The 18286-nt window shown below is 40.9% G+C and overlaps 1 protein-coding gene across 6 annotated transcripts in view; it reads right to left on the reverse strand.

The window, feature by feature from the left end:
* Positions 1–4900: 4900 nt before the first annotated feature.
* Tbl1xr1 (TBL1X/Y related 1) overlaps positions 4901–18286 on the reverse strand; it is a 154265-nt gene continuing 140879 nt past the window's right edge. For all 6 annotated transcript variants that reach the window (XM_076573992.1, XM_076573987.1, XM_076573990.1 and 3 more), the window contains 2 exons: positions 10548–10649; positions 4901–9765 (listed from right to left, as the gene is read on the reverse strand). In XM_076573992.1, the coding sequence (XP_076430107.1) occupies positions 9739–9765; positions 10548–10649 (129 nt within the window). In that variant the 3' untranslated portion in view covers positions 4901–9738. The remainder of the gene's footprint in view (positions 9766–10547; positions 10650–18286) is intronic.

Below are 18286 nucleotides of genomic sequence, written 5' to 3' on the forward strand. Positions count from 1 at the left end.
TCTGTATTTTGATTTGTGTCATTAAAATTTTCACTAAAATGTGCACAGTTTACTTGAGTGATCTATCATCATAGCAGATTTATTAGGTTCTTGGTTGTCAGACATTAGGATATCATAGCCAAGTCACTAGTTCCAAAGTAGCATCCCGAGAGCTGAAGTGAGTGGTAAAAGGCACAAAGACAATTGAAATGCTTTCAAACAGTTTATTCTTTAGAAAACTGGAAGAATGAAGAACATGAGATTGAAAGGCACAGGATTCCAAAACCTCCAAGTTCTTGCTCTCAGTAGTTAACTGCTCACTCAGCTCACATTTCCTCGTGAGAAATAGGTTGAACACTTGATACCTTTGCCTTTTATAGTTAAGAAAGCAGGGAGAATTATTTAATAGAGATGCTGCAAAGTGTAAGTGTACTGTGAGCCGAGGGACATTCAGTGTCTGTGATGGTTTGAGTGAGAATGCCCACAGGCTCAAGTGTTTGAACATTTGGTGTCCAGTTGGTGCAACTGTTTGGGAAGGATTAGGAGGTGTAGCCTCATTGGAAGTGTGTCACTGGAGGTGGGCTTTGCAATGTCAAAGGTCCACACCATTCCAGTTGGCTCTCCTGCCCCATGCACATGGATCAGACATAAACTCTCAGCTACAGTTCCAGTGCCATGCCTGTCTGAAGCCAGGCCCCCCACCATGATCATGGATACTTCTGACAATGCTTTAAATGCTTAAATGGACAACTTCCATTAAATACTTTCTTTTATAAGTTGCCTTCATCATTTTTTTCATAGCAACATTAAAGTAACCAAGACAGTGTCCCAAGGACAGACTCACACCACTCTACTCTCCAAGGACTCAGACTCTCTGCCTCTTATGGATCATTTCCCTTTACACAGAACTTCAAATCAGGCTGCATTATTTGAATCTATCATCAGTTGGCTCAGTTTCAATTAACAGGAATGTTAGGTAGGCAGTCCTAATTCTTTTCTTTTATAGGACACTGCAAACTACCATCCTCTGAAGTGTCACTTCACAAGAAAAGTCTGTTTTTGACTGGACCATTACTGCATTTCCAGTGCCAGGAGGAAATGATGAAGACAGACCACCTAATGGGGAGGGGGAAATGACTTCAAAAATGCCTTTAAAATGATCATAGAAAATAATCCCAAATGTCTGCTAGGACAGCACATGAACTGGCTTCCAAAAGACCTGGCAAAGGTTTCCAAAGTGGTGGCATAAGCCAGTAATTTAGGATAGACTAAGCTGAACTTGAACTATGTTTCAAGATTCCATCCCCAAAAGGAAACCCCATGGAACTGACTCTACACATTCTTTTCTCCCTCCCTCCCTCCCTCCCTCCCTCCCTCCCTCCCTCCCTCCCTCCCTCCCTCCCTCCCTCTCTCCCTCCCTCCCTCCCTCCCTCCCTCCCTCCCTCTCATACACACAGACACACACACAAACTTTTAACAACACGTTAATTATATTTTTAGCATTCAATGATTAAATGATGTTTTAATAAAAGGCTCTCCCTCTCTTGACCTGCATGGAGTAGATGGTAAAATCCTTCCCAGGGGTTCCTCTTCTACAAGTTCCTAAATGGTTCCCTTTAAAAATGAAGTACAATAATTGACCTTCATGGACTCTCTGAAGTGACTTGAAGCTAAGCTGTGCACCAGAACCAACCGATAAATCTCTTCTATCCACAGGTTTTCTCTCTTTCTGTGTGTGTACCAGTTTGTAATAAAAGTCACTAAAGTGTCCATGGAGGAGGTGAACTTCAGTGTGTAACAATGGGGCTAGAGAAAGTCAAAGGGGCAGGATGTGGACCAGGGAGACAGCTCAGCATGTAAAACCATGGGTTCCATGTGCCAGCACCCATATACAGTGGCTGTGCCTGTACTTCCAGCTCTCCTACGAGGAGATAGGAGGCAGAGATAGAACTGGCTGAAGCTCAAAGTCCAACTAGCCTGGATTATGTGGCACAGTGACAGCAACAATGGAGACACCCCACCTCAAAACAGAAACAAAAACCAAGGTGACTTCCACACGAGGCGCTTATACTCATACACAAAATAGAAAAAACTCATTTGAAAATGGCAGCATGGTGTGCTTTACACAACCAAGTGCTGTTCTCTAAGGGTTTTAGACAGACTGACTACAATGTTAATCTTTATGGCCAATCTATGAAGTAACTACCTCTAGCACCGTTTTATAGATGAGGAAATATGTCATACAGTCATAAAAGTTGAGCTGGGAAGATAGACGTTACATCTACAAGCTGGAGAAAGGACACCAAAGTCCCCAAGGATCTCACATGGAGGCCAGTTGAGGAAGCATACCCTGAAGCTGTTTTGAAGAACATCAAACTGCTAACAATGGATATGAGCGAGAAACTGGTTACGGCTTAGGTGCACATCTGCTGTTATACTTTATATTCGACTTTCCTCATAGGCATGAGTTGCAGTCAACCTCATGCCAATGCTAGCCTCACTCCCCAGTTATCCTGCACAAACAAGCTCACAAAGCACACTTACTGACATTCTGTATCCTATTAGGTCAGAGGCGAGTCAGGAACTTTTACAAGAGTTCTGATGCACATTCCAGGTATACCATTTACATTAAAATCAACTCACCTCCATTTCTATTCACAGCTGAGGACTTACTTCACCTTAGCAATGTCCATTGTCCATGTTTATTACTGTAGATTCAAATATCTCAGCCAACCCAGCTAGAAATATTAAGACTAACACTACACAAGTAACTTTTTTTTCATGGGGACGGAGGGATGGAGGAGAGTCTCCTGTAGCCCAAGCTGATCTTAGACTAGATATGTGGCCTTGCACTCCTGGCCTTACTGACTCCACCTCCCAAGGGCCAGGATTACATGTGTGCAGCTGCATTGTTCACAGGCATGTTCCTGTAAGCAACATTTGCTCTGATAATTTTGTGGTCTTTCTGTCATCCCCACTAATAATGCAGACGCTTATTTGTTTCTCCCCTCATTTAAGTCTCCTCACATGACCGAGGTTGTCTGTAAAACAGGGCATGCAGAAGCTGACTTTCTGGCAGTGCACAGGTGTTTCACTTTCCTGAATTATGTAGACTCTGAAGCTGGTGTCTCCAGGTCTCCGGTTTGCAGGAGTTGGGTTCCCCACGGCAGTGCTACCCAGCCCATGCTTGTCCTGGCCAGCAGAGTGGCAAGCTGTAAGCAGCCCGTTCTGACACTGTATCATTGTGTTACTTTAAACTAAATAACTGTGATTGTTTTCTAGTGCTAATTCCATCCCACTGGTCCTAGCTCTTTTTTTTTTTTTTTTCCCCTGAGACAGGGTTTCTCTGTGTAGCTTTGCCTCATTGCTCACAGGCAATCCAGGCTTTCCTGGAACCTACTCTGTAGCCCAGGCTGGCCTTGAACTCATAGAGATCCACTTGGCTCTGCCTCCTGAGTGCTGAGACTAAAGGCGTGCGCCACCACCGCCCGGCTAGTCCTAGTTCTTAAAATGAGAATTTCCCTTCCCACCTGATCATACAAACCCAACAACCAAGAAACATTAGTAATTGTCAGCTGGACTTTACTAAACACTTTGTGTTTAATATATTTTAAATTATAAAGAAATTACAAGGAACTCCTAAAAAATTTAATACAAAAATATTACAAGTTAGGACAATGAAGCATTGGTAGATGACATTTAAAGAAGCATGCAGGGAAAGATAGCATAGGGTTAACATTTTCACTGTTGACAGAGCCTCAGTACAGCAGAGAAAAGCACCACAAAACCAAGTATGTCCATTATGGCTTTTCCTCTACTGTAGTTTTCAAATGAATATATAGGGGAAAAAAATCCAGTAAACTTTAACCTAATCAGCTACATATTATAGTAGGTAAGAAATCTAATTCATGGTAAAGTATGAGAACTAGGAAATTAAAAGTAACCCCTTGCAATGGTGGCTCAATGAATTTCTGCTTAACTTCAGGCTCATATGGACTCTAATCCTTGGCAGCCCAATGCTTTCTGGAAAAGTATAAAAACGATGTCATTAACAACCTATGCCATGCTATAGAAGTTAACCCCTTGAAAACTAAAGGTTGTTAGCTTTAGCAACTGCAGTGACAGCATAACAAGGCTGTATCTGCCTGTTCCTATCAAGAAAACTGAAGAAAGGTAGAGGACATGGAGAAGGCAACTTGACCAAGAAAATGAAGAACATCTCCAATGGTTTTATTTTGACGAAGTCTCTGTAACTACAGAAGTGTTGAGAGTAACGGAAGTTGGGAGGGGTGCTTTGAGACTTTCCTCATAGATCATTAGGTTTTACGTATTATAAGCAATTAGCTAACCATTGCAGTATGGTTGGTTTATGTGGAGGGAGAAGTTCCTGCCCTGAAAGCCTTCAGCCACACACGTGGTGTCTTGTGTCACTGCGTGCTAAGCTAACAGTGAATCTGAAGTCTTAGTTCATGTGAGGCATCCTCTAAATAAATAATCTGTTTTTCAAAATCACTCAGGAGTCATCATTAACCTTTAGCTGATTACATGCTATTATTTAACAAATATAGAAAATAATCCCTTCATTTTAAAAAATCTTATCCCCTGCAAGAAGTAATAAAATAGCAAAAACTTTAATTTCATCTATGGGCTTCTTTAAAGTATACATCTTGGAAACAATGTTTATGAAAACAGTGATTCCCATGGCAGTTATATTCACTGGAGATAGAGCTAGGATAGATAGGTTGTAGTAGGGAAGACTCTTGGAGCAAAATCATTTATTCTACACTGAACAGTGGGAGATAAAAGCAATTGAAATGTAAACAGGAAATTGTAAACAAACACCATCCCTCTCTTTACTTGACTAAATAGTCTATACAAACCACATGGGTATCAAAGGTTTTATATATGTACACAGCCAACATAATATCAAAATATATTTTATTCTGGACCTCTTTCAGATCTGATTCAAATTACAGTTGTCAAAGCAATACAATGCAAAGGGAAAAACTGCAACAACAACACACACACACACACACACACAAAAATGTGCCTGGTAGGGTCAAAGGGTCATTGGGGACAAATCATCACGATGTGGAACCAAAATACATGGTAAGTGTCATTGACATGGTCCAGGAGAGAGAGACATCTGTATCAGTCTTCCTTACACAGTCATCATGAAAACTAACAATAAAGTTCCTTAACATGTACAAAACAAAACAAAACAAAAACTGTCGTGGGCTGGTTTACACTATTACAACAGTTTTAATGTTAACTGGGGAACTAAAGAAAGGATGCAGACATCATCACCCAGTGCTAGGATATGCTCACAGAATCGGACCCAAAGGATTTGCCAAACCCAAATGAAAACATTATATACAGTGACAATGTCAAAATCAGGAGAGAAAATCACTTCTGTGTTTAACGACGGCAGAGATACACAATGAAGTCTGCCTGTTTGTATGAGATGAAGAAGTACACAGGACACAACATGCAGAATGTTTCCTCCAACTTATCCAGAAATTCCAAAGAAAACATGAAACAGCTTGCTAGGTTTGAAAAAGAAAAAGGAAAAAAAAGCCTAGTTATTCACCCTGCTTCAACACTGTCACAGAAGAGCAGAAATAAAGAATGCTATGGACACCTCAGAACTGCTAAAGACGACACCAGATTCTAAATGAGTGGATTAAAAATGTGAGCACTTCCTTTTTTTCCTCTCGTCTACATTCAATTAGAATCACATATTTAAAAATTGATATTAAACCAGGTGGTGGTGGCACACGCCTTTAGTCCCAGCACTCAGGAGGCAGAGCCGGGCTGATATCTGTAAATTCAAGGCCAGCCTGGTCTACAGAGCAAGATCCAGGACAGGCACCAAACTACATAGAGAAACCCTGTCTTGAAAAAGCAAAAACAAACCAAATCAAAACAAACAAACAAAACTGATATTAAACGTGACAGACACTTCAAAACTATTACTGGAAGTAGTTCACACCTTCCCTCCTTGCTGATTTCAGAGAAAAGGAGGGAACCAAAGAAACAAATGAAAAATCACCCCCAGGGTCTCTGCAGGCTGGCCGCCAGCCCCCACGCTGGCTTCTGCTGGTGTGCCACGGTGCTGGTCCACGGAGGCAGGGTTTCTGCAGTAATTCTGCAAGTACTGCTCTTAGCTTGTGGGAATCCGGCTCTGTGGAAATGTGCCACGTGCTCACAAAAACATAAATGGTCTTTAAAAGAACAAGACAGCACTGTCTGAGACGGTTTTCCTATGCATCTGGTAACACTTGTCAGGTCTGCTTGCAGAAGCCTGGTCACCTGTGATTCCTTTAAACAGCAAAATGCCCAGTCCTCTGTGGGTTTGGGTCTCTGCTCCTCATTCATATTTTACATTACTCTTTTTTAACAAAATCATTCTACATAAACAGATAGCTCCTTAAAAATAGTACTCTCTCATTAAATCTGATTTGACAGAAAGAATCTTAAGGAAAAAAGGAGTGCTTTATAAGTGAAAAGTACAAATCTTTGGCCTGTCTCTTGACATTTTAATGTCAAAAAGCAAAAAACCTTCATGTGATTCAATCTATTGATTACTTTTTGCACCATAATTTGTTTTTTTTATACCACAAAAGGAGGCACTTTCAGTATCTGTAAAAGGTGTTTAATCCTAAAACATACTCACCTAGAGGATAACTCATGAAAACAGAATTTGCTACACTCTAAGACCTATTCCAGTTACCACTTCTAAAGTCATTTGAAAGTCAATGATATTACCTGATCATGGAAAACAGGAACAGGGCAAATCTACGTCTCCAGGGGTCTCCACATGGAGAGCAGATTCCTTCATGCCTTTGAAGGGTGGCAGCTGCTCCCTCTAGTCTACTTTAATCAAAGAGTTTCCATTTAAGTCTCCTTATTCTCTTTCCTTATGATTAAGTTCCTTACAGTAAAGTATAAAACAATGATCTAAAGGACCACCATAGAAAGACTCCTGGACTCAGTGGATCTTCAGAGTAAGCTCTCAGAAAAAGACAAGAGCGAAAGTAAAAACCCCAAGACAGAACTTCACATGCTGTGAAACATGGTCTCCCGGGATGATCTGACTGCTTGGGTGGAGACATGGTGCGGTGTCTGTGGAGCAGCATTGTGGCACGTCAGCAGGCTACGGTGACAGAGAGAAGAGCAGCAAAGCACCCAGTCCTATGCTCACAAAGAACCAGCCTAAAGATGGACACCTTCAGACAAGTCTGCACGGGAGGACCCACGGCTTCAGGACAGCAAAGTTCTGCACTCATGCTCTGTTACACATCCTATCACAGCTAGGTGCTGAAGTAAAACAGCCAAAGAACTAGGAAAAGAAACCAAACCAACAAACACACCCAACAGGAAGCAAGACAATATCGTAAAATTCAGCTGTCATTTTGGCGGCTGAATTGCAAGAATTTGTGACTGTCTTTGAATCAGCTGGGAAAAATGTCAATGACTGTATGCAAATGAACAAAATGTCCATATCAAAATACAAAAGCACTATCAATAATCACCTCTGACCTTCAGGTTTAGATTCAGTGCAACTGACAAACGCATCACTGAAGGAGATGCAGCTGAGGCATACTCAAAACGCTCGTGTCTATTCCTGGGAGCACATTTAAAATTATTGCACAGATTTTTTTTACTTATTTATTTATTTTTTTAAACAACAGAGGCCAACAGATGTGACCCTCTCAAAGTAAAAGCAGAATCTCAAGTGCCAGACACTCGGCATTGTAGACTTCCTACAGAGCTCCAGAGCAATGAGCTCTAAACATCTCAGTGTGACCCAACCCTAAAAATACCTGGCACAAACCATAAATGACTGCCTCTCTGGATGCAAATTTTAAAAATATTATTACAGTATCATAGTCCCCACTAACAACAATGGGGGAGATATAACAATGTATAGTGAAATTTAAGTGTATTCATCCTCTTCACCAAAACCAATGCCACCCTACCTCAGTGAAGCCAAGACTTTCGTCAATCAATGCTGTTTTGTAAAGAGCAAAGCAGCAGATACTGAGCTTCAAAGCTGCGGGGCTGGGTTAGAGCCGCTTAGACAGAACACAGGGTGGGACTCAGGAGTCAAAGGCCTCAAAATAACTAGTTGCACAAATAGTGTTATAAATTTGCTAAGCAATTTCTTAATAAAAAATTTAAAGATATAAAATTGACAACTGTTCTCTTCAGAACTGACATGCCTGGATTCTTCTGTTAATCTTGACTGTCTTCTTAACTACCTTCACAAACATGGCCTCTGGTGAATATTTGTAGGTATATTTCACTTTTAGCTGAGCACAAGAAGAGATTTGATTGGATACTTCTATCTTTAAAAAAATACTTGATATAAACAGAGTAAAAGACATGATATAGTAGTGATTACTGGAAAACAGCAGCTTAGATCTATGTTGCTTGACAAAGTGCAGCCTCGGCGCCAGACGCAGGCAGTGGCACAGCGGCCACACCTCTCCCTAAATTCTCAGTCACTGCTACTCAAAAACACCTCAAAGCAAGCCTTTAAAAGTTGTTTTTAAAACTAAGGTAGCAAACATTTTGCCATGTGATGGCAGTGTTATATGCCATAATCTTGCTTTGTAAAAAGAAAAATAACGTGAGATTTTTAATACTGGAATCTGGTTACATTACATATTTAAGCTTCTATACAGAATGATGGACACTTTGAGAAGCTAATCCTTATCCAGAAACACTTTAATCTCTTAAGAAACAAGTAAAACAGACAAATGGTAAAATAAAAAATAAAAATAAAAGCCCCAAACTATGTTGCTCCTTCTCACAATAGTGCACATTTTGACCATAATTTTGTTATGGCTACAAAACACCAGAAGAATTTTTTAAAAAATGTCTCTTCTTTATGGTATTTAAAAAAAAAAAAATTGTGCCCTTCTAGTCTTTAGTTGGCAGAAATGCGTCCCCAAGAAGAAACTATTTTATCTAAGCCACATCACACACACACACACACACAAAGAACAAAAACAAAAAACCCAAAACAAAGATAACATAATACCCTTTGCTGATGTGTCTTAAAGAATAACATGACGAGAGTCATGTGGTTTCCTTTAATTCCAACTCCTCCACAATATGCACCAACTGAATATATGCTCTGGGAGCCATAAAATGTACCAAACATCTACCTTTTCCAAAGAATGCAGTAAAATATTTTTTTGTTTCTTTAAAAAGTGAGGAAAAATAAAAGCAAGAAAATGATTCACTCCCTTACTTCATGCATCCATAATCTAAACCAAAACAAACTTGAAAGCAAGAACAAACTACTGCCTCGAGTTTTCATTAAGTCCATGTTCTCTGTACATACAAACTGCGCACTACTGAAGGGGAAAAAGAATATAATCCATGGTGTCTGCTGATTTAAAGGGGAGAAACAAGGCTGTCATTTAATATCCAAAACAGGTACATGTGTGGTTTGCTCTTATAATGCATATTCCATCTCTTCTGCTTTTCATATCCAAACTTCTAAATGCTACTTAGGGGCACAGCAGGTTAGATCCCAGCACTTGGTGAGCAGAATTCACAAGCTGGGATGACTGTCATCTTCAGGGTACAGCTGTGTTCATATACACTGCATGTATATATTTCTCTTAGATTTGGCTGTAGTGGACTGGCCATGGTTCAAGTGGGACTATAGCAGTACGTGGGGCAGGGACAGTCTTGTGGCTATGTACACATTCATAGTCGGTCCATGGCTTCCAACTAGTAACGCTATTTCCGAAGGTCTAAGACACAAACCTGTAAGAGAATACAACAGTCAGCCAGTGTCCAGAAATCTATCTTACATTTCAAGCTTAACTTGTATACAGATCACAGTGTAATTTACAAACTGTTTCTAAGTTGAATATTCATAAAATGAAAGCAACAAATCATAGAAAGAGACTTCACTGAAGGGTGTCAGATCACTCAGCTGTGTGGTGAGCCCTGGGAGTAACAGTTACTCAAGAAATGCTGCTGTAATTCTTAGGAATCAATCTTTATAGCCAGTAAAAAGGGGTGGAAAACATACAAAGCATTGTTCCTAACTCTCAGATCTTAATAAAAGACATCACAATTATAGAGGCCATCACATTGAACAGCCCCGGGACTCTGCAGCTTCTCCTGCTTAAGAACAGTGGAGGACACACTACCATTTTTAAAAACAATCTACTAATAGCATCCTAAAGGTCTCAATGTCAAATATCTCCATGAAGAAAGCAATCTCAGTTCCACAACCTTAACACTTTCTCCACAGAGAGGAGATTTGTGGGGAAAGGGCTTTAAAAATACCAATCACTAAGAGATACTTCACTACATTTAATTTCACAAATGGAGATTTACACTGAAAATTGCTCAATACTTGGTTATGAAGATTCTCTGAAAATCACCCTAAGTTTTATTTTATTCAAAGGTAATGGACATATCCAGCACATGTAGCCCAGGGATGATGTCAATACCATCACTAACAATTTTTATTTTGCAAAGAGCACGACTGTATCTCGGCATGCCCCTTTTCTTCAGAAGTCCATGGGTGTACTCACCGAACCATCGGACGCACTGGCTCCAACCTTGTCTCCTGCTGCATTCCAGCAAACTTCAAAAATCCCACCTGTTCCCCTATAACTATGAACCAGAGCACCGGTCTGAAAATATGAAAAACAGAGCTCTAAGCATCGTTACAGAAATCAAAATGATGAGATAAGAAGATGATAATGTGGGAGAGGATGCATGAGCCCTCCCCACCCCCACAAGGATCTATGAGCAGTTAATGGCTGCTGAGGGAGGAAGGGCCTTTTCTTTAGTGGTGTAGTGGTTGCCCATGTTCCTACAAGCACCTCTATTGAGATTCGCTGTCTTCTCCAATCCCCAAATGCCATTAAAGGAGGAAGACTAACTGGGAAAGGGGAAGGAGTCAGTGGGAGTGACAAAAAGGTGGGGAGGGGAACTTTGATCAAAACGCATTACATCATGCATAAATACATAATAACAAGCCTATTATGAAGTATAGTTACCATATGGTAATTTTAAAAAGGAAAGAGAGAAAAAGAGTGAGAGCAGGGGAAGAGAAACCCACTTAGGAGGCTAGCATAGTAGAATTATTACAGTGATTCATATAAACTTTGACAAAGTAATTCAGAAAGTAGTATATGGGCTCAAGACAAACAGTCAAAGACAACAGAACTTATGACTAGATTGGGTCTGAGGATGAGTCAAAAATATAAAAATATATTATTGCATTATTTCTAGCAATCAGAGGTGGGACTTGGTTTCAAATAAAAATATAGGTAGGTTCTGAAACTCCAGAAATGTGCTATGGTAACCCCTTCATAGATGTGATCAGACTCTTCTGAAGGGATGGTTCCAGTACAAACTGGTTTTCCAGTGTTCATGACCATTCCCCACTAGGATTTTGAGTGTCTCTGAAACAACTACAGGGGGAACATTCAAGGCAGGATATTAAATACACTCATTACTGAGAGATAAATGCATTTTGCCAGCGAAGAAGAAAGCATCACAAAGTAAAAAATAAGAAAGACACAGCGTTCACGCTGTTTATGGCATGTTTCCTTGAGCAGGTGAGTGGGCCAGGGACAGTCCAAGTAAGAAAGACGTGCACATTCTTCCTGAAGGGGGTTACAGAAGCTCCTGAAAAATGTGTCCAGAAATGAATTCCAAGTATAGCTATTTTACTCTTCCAACAAAAACAAAAGTTCAACTGCCACTGAAGAACCAAAGTCAGACCAGAAGTGTACTTTCCTGTGAAGCCACAGGGCAGAGGGCACTGGCTGTGCAGTGGCAGCCAGAAGCTACGAAGGTGCTTTGCTCCGACTAAGCACATAAGTGGCCCCTGCAGCTCAGTGGTGATCTGATGATTTCCTTTAGAACAAAATGCAAAAAGCCACACCTTCACACACCACGATCCTAGCTCACAGGCTCGAACACCTTTGGCTTTGACTTCCTCTTCAAATTTAGCCCGATACCATGTACAAACCACAGATGTGGTGTGATCAGAAAAATCTGACTGCAATTTGAGAAATTTTCCTCTTTCCTACAAGTTTTCATATTTTGAGATTGATGAAAAAAGGCCGAGTACAGTAGCCATAAGTATCTGTGGTTACTGAGAAAACAAAGGGGCAGCCAGCAAGATGGAAAGTGACTAAGTTGTAGAAGGCAAACCCTGCAGACCTACAGCAGATGGAAGAATGTGGGGTTAGAACAAATGGCCGCCCACCTGCCCAAACTACTTACCTACCTACCTACCCACCCACTCACCCACATCAAGAACATCTATCTACCAATCTATCTCTAAGTTGAAGCAGGACAATAATGAATCCAAACATGGCCACGGGCAGAACTGTAATGTGAGGGTTAGTGGGTCACATCATCTTATGTGAAAAAAGACACAGCCCCCCCTCCCCCCATACACTCAGGAGACACACTGTGAGAAACAGCAGAGCATGTACCTACCACCAGATGCCATCTGCCATTTCACACTCAAGTTTAAAAAAATTAAAGGGGCTCAAAACAGTGGACAGCACAAAAGCACACAGCTGACCACATACCTTAAATGAGCTACATTTCACTGAAATTATTTTGGCATAATGTATTCCAATTGGAAAAATCTTCCAAACATTTAGCAATGACTAAAAAGAACACATATTTCAAAAGACAGCATTCACACACATGTAAAATCCACAAGGCACTCAAAAATTTACTGAAGAAATAACAGACACATAAAGGGATGCAGCATATTCATGTATAATGAACTCAATGTAACCTATAGACTTAAAAACAAATCCATAAATACATCCTTATTTTTAGAAATGCTGAAGACTGACGTGCCAAGAACGGAAAACCTGAAGAATGACAAGGGCTGAGACACACCATGGAGAGGGGTTAGCCTGCACTGTGGGTTCTGCCATGCACAGATGTGCACTGAGGGTTCAGCCGTGCACAAATGTACCTAAGGCACAAAAGACTGCTGGAGGCTGAAGATGCAGCCCAGTGCAGGGTGCTCGCCTGGCACCACTAAGGCCCCAGTGCAATCTTCTGAACTATTAGGCAAGGAGCAGGCAGCAGCAGCAAGCCTACCGCGTGCATGGTTTATGGACTTGGCACAGGTGATAACAGTAACAATGAGTGACTCCAAGGCAACCGCCTAATCGAAAGATGACTTTCTTTATGGATCCTACACCACACAGATCAATACCAAAGGGACCACAGTCAAAATCAAGCTTAAACACTGTAGGAAAAAAAACATCAGAGACCCCAGTGACATAAACATGCACATACATATTTGTTTATATACAAAGCTATAAAAAGTACCAATCTGAACACTCACTTAAGAGTGATAAGTGAACAAGACAGAAAGGAAGACCGCTGCAATGACACCCAGGATGTCCAGAACATAGAAAGACCACCAACTAATCAATAATGAAAAATGAACAGGAGAGCTGTACTGTGTCTACTCTAAACAGAATGTGCAACTGAATGTACAAAATATGATTACATGTACCAAATCACAAAAATGTTTAGCTGACTGAGAATTTGGGATACAAGAAATATGGAAGTACCAAATATGGGTTGGCCTGGTAGCAGTTGAGAATGAATAGATACCTCATGAACTCAGAGTTTCTTTTGTGAGTACACAAAAACAAACATGCACACACAGAGATATGCACAGACACTTGAACATATTTTCCATATAAGCATTAGAAAAGCAATTCATTTGCATATCAATAACAAAATGAACCAAACCATTGTTTTAGACCTCCATGAACTTGTATGATTATAAACCAGAAACTACTAGTGCAAATCATAAGCTTTAAAAGATATGTAAGTGGGCCAGGCAGTGGTGGCACACACCTTTAATCCCAGCACTCAGGAGGCAGTGGGAGGTGGATCTCAGTGAGTTCGAGGCCAGCCTGGGCTACAGAGTGAGTTCAAGGAAAGGCTCCAAAGCTACACAGAGAAACCCTGTCTCAATTTAAAAAAAAAAAAAAAAAAGTTATGTAGGCATATTGTTCCATTTATGTACAATTTTACCACACAGTATATACATTTACTATAGAAATGGCTGATAACTCTTCATGACTGATGCAGAAAGGAGTTAAATACTTTAGCTGTGTCAATAAAAACAATTTAGTTGAGATCATTTTGAAAACCAGAAGAAAGATATCTACAACACACATGGCAAAATACCTTTATAAAGTAAATCTGGATATTTATGTTAACCATATTATTTATATTTATGTTCACTACCAAGCACACATCATTGTTCAGTTTTCAGAAGTTGAGCTGGATACACCAGTGCTCTTTTAGGAACACAAAGTTAAAATTTGGAAATGATGGTTTTAAGTATGTATTTCATAACAACAGAGATTGTTTGGCATATGTTCATAAAGAAAAAAATGAAAGAAGAGAGGTAAGACATGATCTAGTAAGATATTAAGATAGAATATTTTTATTTTAAACCAGGAACATGCTTCTAATATTAGTACTTGGAAGGGGAGGCAGGACAAGTTCAAAGCCAGCCTGACTACAAAGTGAGACCTCTCAAATAACCAAAACTACCAACAATCCAACTGAAAAAGGAAAGGACATGCTCTAAAAGGACCTCTCAACTACACAGGAACTAACTCCAAGCACTGATAAAGGAGATTACATGAAATCAATGCTTCTATAGCAAAGCCAACACTCGGCAGAGTAGACAGAAATGGAAACAGGAGGAAATCTGTGCCAACCATATTTCAGACAGAAAAATAGAGAACACATTAAAAAAAAAAAAAAGCAACAAATAACTCATCCAGTCAATAAATGGTTAACTGAATAAGTAACTGACAAAAGAGGAGACATACAAGGCCAATAAATGTCTTCCTAATTTTTCAACATCCTTGGCCATCAGAGGAAGGTGGACTGAAACTACTTTGAGCTTCCAGTTTCCGCAGTCAGAATGGCTGCCACGAGGAAAACAAGTGCCCGCACGCTGGCAGGAGTGCAAACTTGTCCAACAACTACAGGAGTCAAAGGGCAGGACCACACAGGCTGGCGCGAGTACACACCTGAGACACACACGCATGGCCACCTTTACTCCTATACTATTCAAAATGACCAAGAAATCAAACCAGCCTGGATGTTTATCAACAGATGAATGGAGAGAGAAAGGAAAGCACATTTACGAATGAAATTTTACGTAAACTTAAAGAAAAAATTAAAACCAACATTTTACAGGAAAATGGGTAGAAATGGCAATTATTGTTAAGCAAAATATGTCAGACTCAGAAAGACAAATATAACAATGTTTCCTTTCAAGAGGATCCTAGATTTTAGTGTTTTGTTTATGTGGGTCCCGAGTATACTTCATGAACTAGTGACATCATAGACACCATAGGTTATGAGAAGGGATTAAAGAAATCTTAATAGGGAAAGAAGGTAATAAACCCATGTGATATGAAGATGAAATGGGTGCTGGAGGGAGGTGAAGGTGGAAGGACCAGACGGGAATGGGAAACAGGCTCCATAAACACAAAGTATGTAGAAAGTGCCATAGCAAAGCCCTTTAGTTTCAATGCTAGTTTTTAAAGTAAAATTAAAATGAATTTTTAAAAATGTTCAGAGAAGTCAGCCCACACCCTTGAGTAAGGAGACACTCAGCTTCATTCCCCACTGACATGTCATCCCTCTACCTAGAAGCTGGACCTCTGCTGAGTATGACCCAGAAGTCACGATGCTTTGTGGTATAAGCCACGCAGTAGGAGTGGAAAAGAAGCTATTAGGAATAGTAACTGTAGGGCATGAAAGCAGAGATGGCCAAAGCTCCTCAGTGCAGACCTTCCTAAGTCATAGGATATAGCTCTTAAGGGAAATATGTGGTGATAATCTAATTGTACTGAATTATTATTTTGATTGTATGTTAATAAATAAAGTTGTCTGGGAGTCAGAGCTATTAGAGCCATAGCAAGAGTGTGGCGGTGGTGGCACACGCCTTTAATCCCATAGATATCTGTGTGTTCAGGGTCAGAGCTATTAGAGCCATAGCAAGAGTGTGGCGGTGGCGGCACACGCCTTTAATCCCATAAGATCTGTGTGTTCAGGGATACAGCCAGCATTGGAGACATATGCCTTTAAGACCTAGGGGGCTGTACATTCAGACAGTGACGAGGCAGTCATGTGTTTGGGTTTACAACCAATGAGAAGGCAGAACAACATACTTTAAAAATACGAACCGACAGGAAGTAGGTCTCTTTTCGCGAAGCTGGGACAGCAGGAGGAAGGGTGAGATTTTAGCTCTGAGCTCTGACTTCTCGGCTTTCTCTTTTACATTGTTTCTGTGTTTCTTATTTAATAAGACGGTTGGTTACATCTACATCTGGCGCCCAACGTGACAAGAATCCATTAAAAACTGCTTGGCTTGGCGGCAGGTCCGCTTTCCCGCAAGGGCGGCAGGCGGCCCGCGGCGGCGGCGGCGGCGGCGGCGGCAGCGGCAGCGGCGGCACACGGCGGCCGGCGGCGATCGGCTTCTTAGTCCGAGCTGCTGGCGTCCTAGTCCGGGTAGCGACTTCTAGCCCGGGCCTAGGTCTGTGAGCAGCTTGCCTAAAGCCGGTGCTACAAACAACTCAGACCTGCCCTGCCGAACAGGGCCCTGCCTCTAAAGCCAACGCACGTGGTCGGAGCTTAAGGAAGCCAGACCCAAGCCTTGACTCGGCACAAGAGGGAACACGTGGCTGCATTTAAGCTTTAGCCGGCTACGCTTTCTTGTGCGTTCTCTCTTTCCTCTCTCTCTCTCTCTCTCTCTCTCTCTCTCTCTCTCTCTCTCTCTCTCTCTCTCTCTCTCTCTCTGGATTTACACCTGGGACACTAGGTGGCTGCTTTGAAAATCCCCTCGGATTTCTACTGTTCTACGCAGATTTGGTAAGTCATAATATATCAGATATTTTAAAGGAAACTATCTAAAAGAGAATTTTTTTCCACATTAAAAAACAAATGGGTTTTATGTGTACATTGGAAGAAAATTGGTTTTTGTTCGAAATTTTAGGCAGTCTGGCAATGGAACAACTATATAATATTAGTATTGGTGGAATTATGCACCTCATCACTATAATAATCCACATTTTAATATTTAAAAAGATAGTCAATTTAAGTGCCAGGATAACAGCGTTAGAAGAACTTGTTAAACCTGTAAAAATTCAGACAGAAGAAATTAACAGTGAAGTTGTTTCAAGTCGGGATCATAAGGTTGCAGAAAGAAAGCCTGTTTTCACACAGTCACCCTTAATTTATCCTGTAACAGTACAGCAGATGCCTGATCAAATGGCTACACAAAATACTTGGGCTCCAATTGAAATGTTGGATTTAAAAAGGTTTAAGGAGGCAATAGTATCTTATGGCATGCATTCCCCATATGTAAAGCAAATGTTAAACACTTGGTCAACATATAATAGGATAGTACCACAGGACTGGCGGGACCTCGCACAAGGTGTTCTGGAACCCAGCCAGAGACTTCAATTTCTGACCTGGTTTAAGGATGAGGCTAAAAACATAGAAAAACAATGGAGGGCTAAAGGAATACAAGTTTGCCAGGATCAGCTTATGGGCGAAGGCCAATATGCTTCAGCACAAGCACAATGTTTATATGATGTCCAAACCCTAATTTTATATCGAACGGCAGCCTTGAATGCATGGGACAAAGTTGAGGAACCAGGAAAAAAATCTGAGTCATTTACAAAGGTGAAGCAAGGCCCAAAAGAGTCTTTTACAGATTTTTTACAAAGACTGGCTTCAGCAGTAAAGAGAACGGTCTCGGATTCAGAAGCTGGTAAGGCAATAATTGAATCTTTGGCCTTTGAGAATGCGAATGCAGCATGTAAAAGAATAATCAGGCCATTAAGGGCAAGATCTGCACCTATGGAAGATTGGATTAGAGAAACAATTAATGTTGAAGCTGATGAGCATGATGATACATGGGTAGGAGAAGTAATTTCAAAAGGTTTGAGGAGTGTTAGATGTTTTGGATGTGGAAAGCAAGGACATTTGAAAAGGGACTGTAGACAGGTCATTTCCAGAAACAATGTTTCTTCAAGGAACAATGGCAACAGAATGCCCCTTCCTTCTGGAGTATGCAGAAGGTGTGGTAAGGGAAAACACTGGACCAACGAATGTAGATCAACAAAGGACAGACAGGGTAATCCTTTGCCTCAGTCTTCGGGAAACTCCCAGAGGGGCCTCAGGCAGGCCCCCAGTGCAAATCCAGTTCAAACCTTTCCGGCAGCCATAGAGGAAA

Source organism: Peromyscus maniculatus, chromosome 6, assembly GCF_049852395.1.
Source record: "Peromyscus maniculatus bairdii isolate BWxNUB_F1_BW_parent chromosome 6, HU_Pman_BW_mat_3.1, whole genome shotgun sequence".
Lineage (NCBI taxonomy): Eukaryota > Metazoa > Chordata > Mammalia > Rodentia > Cricetidae > Peromyscus > Peromyscus maniculatus.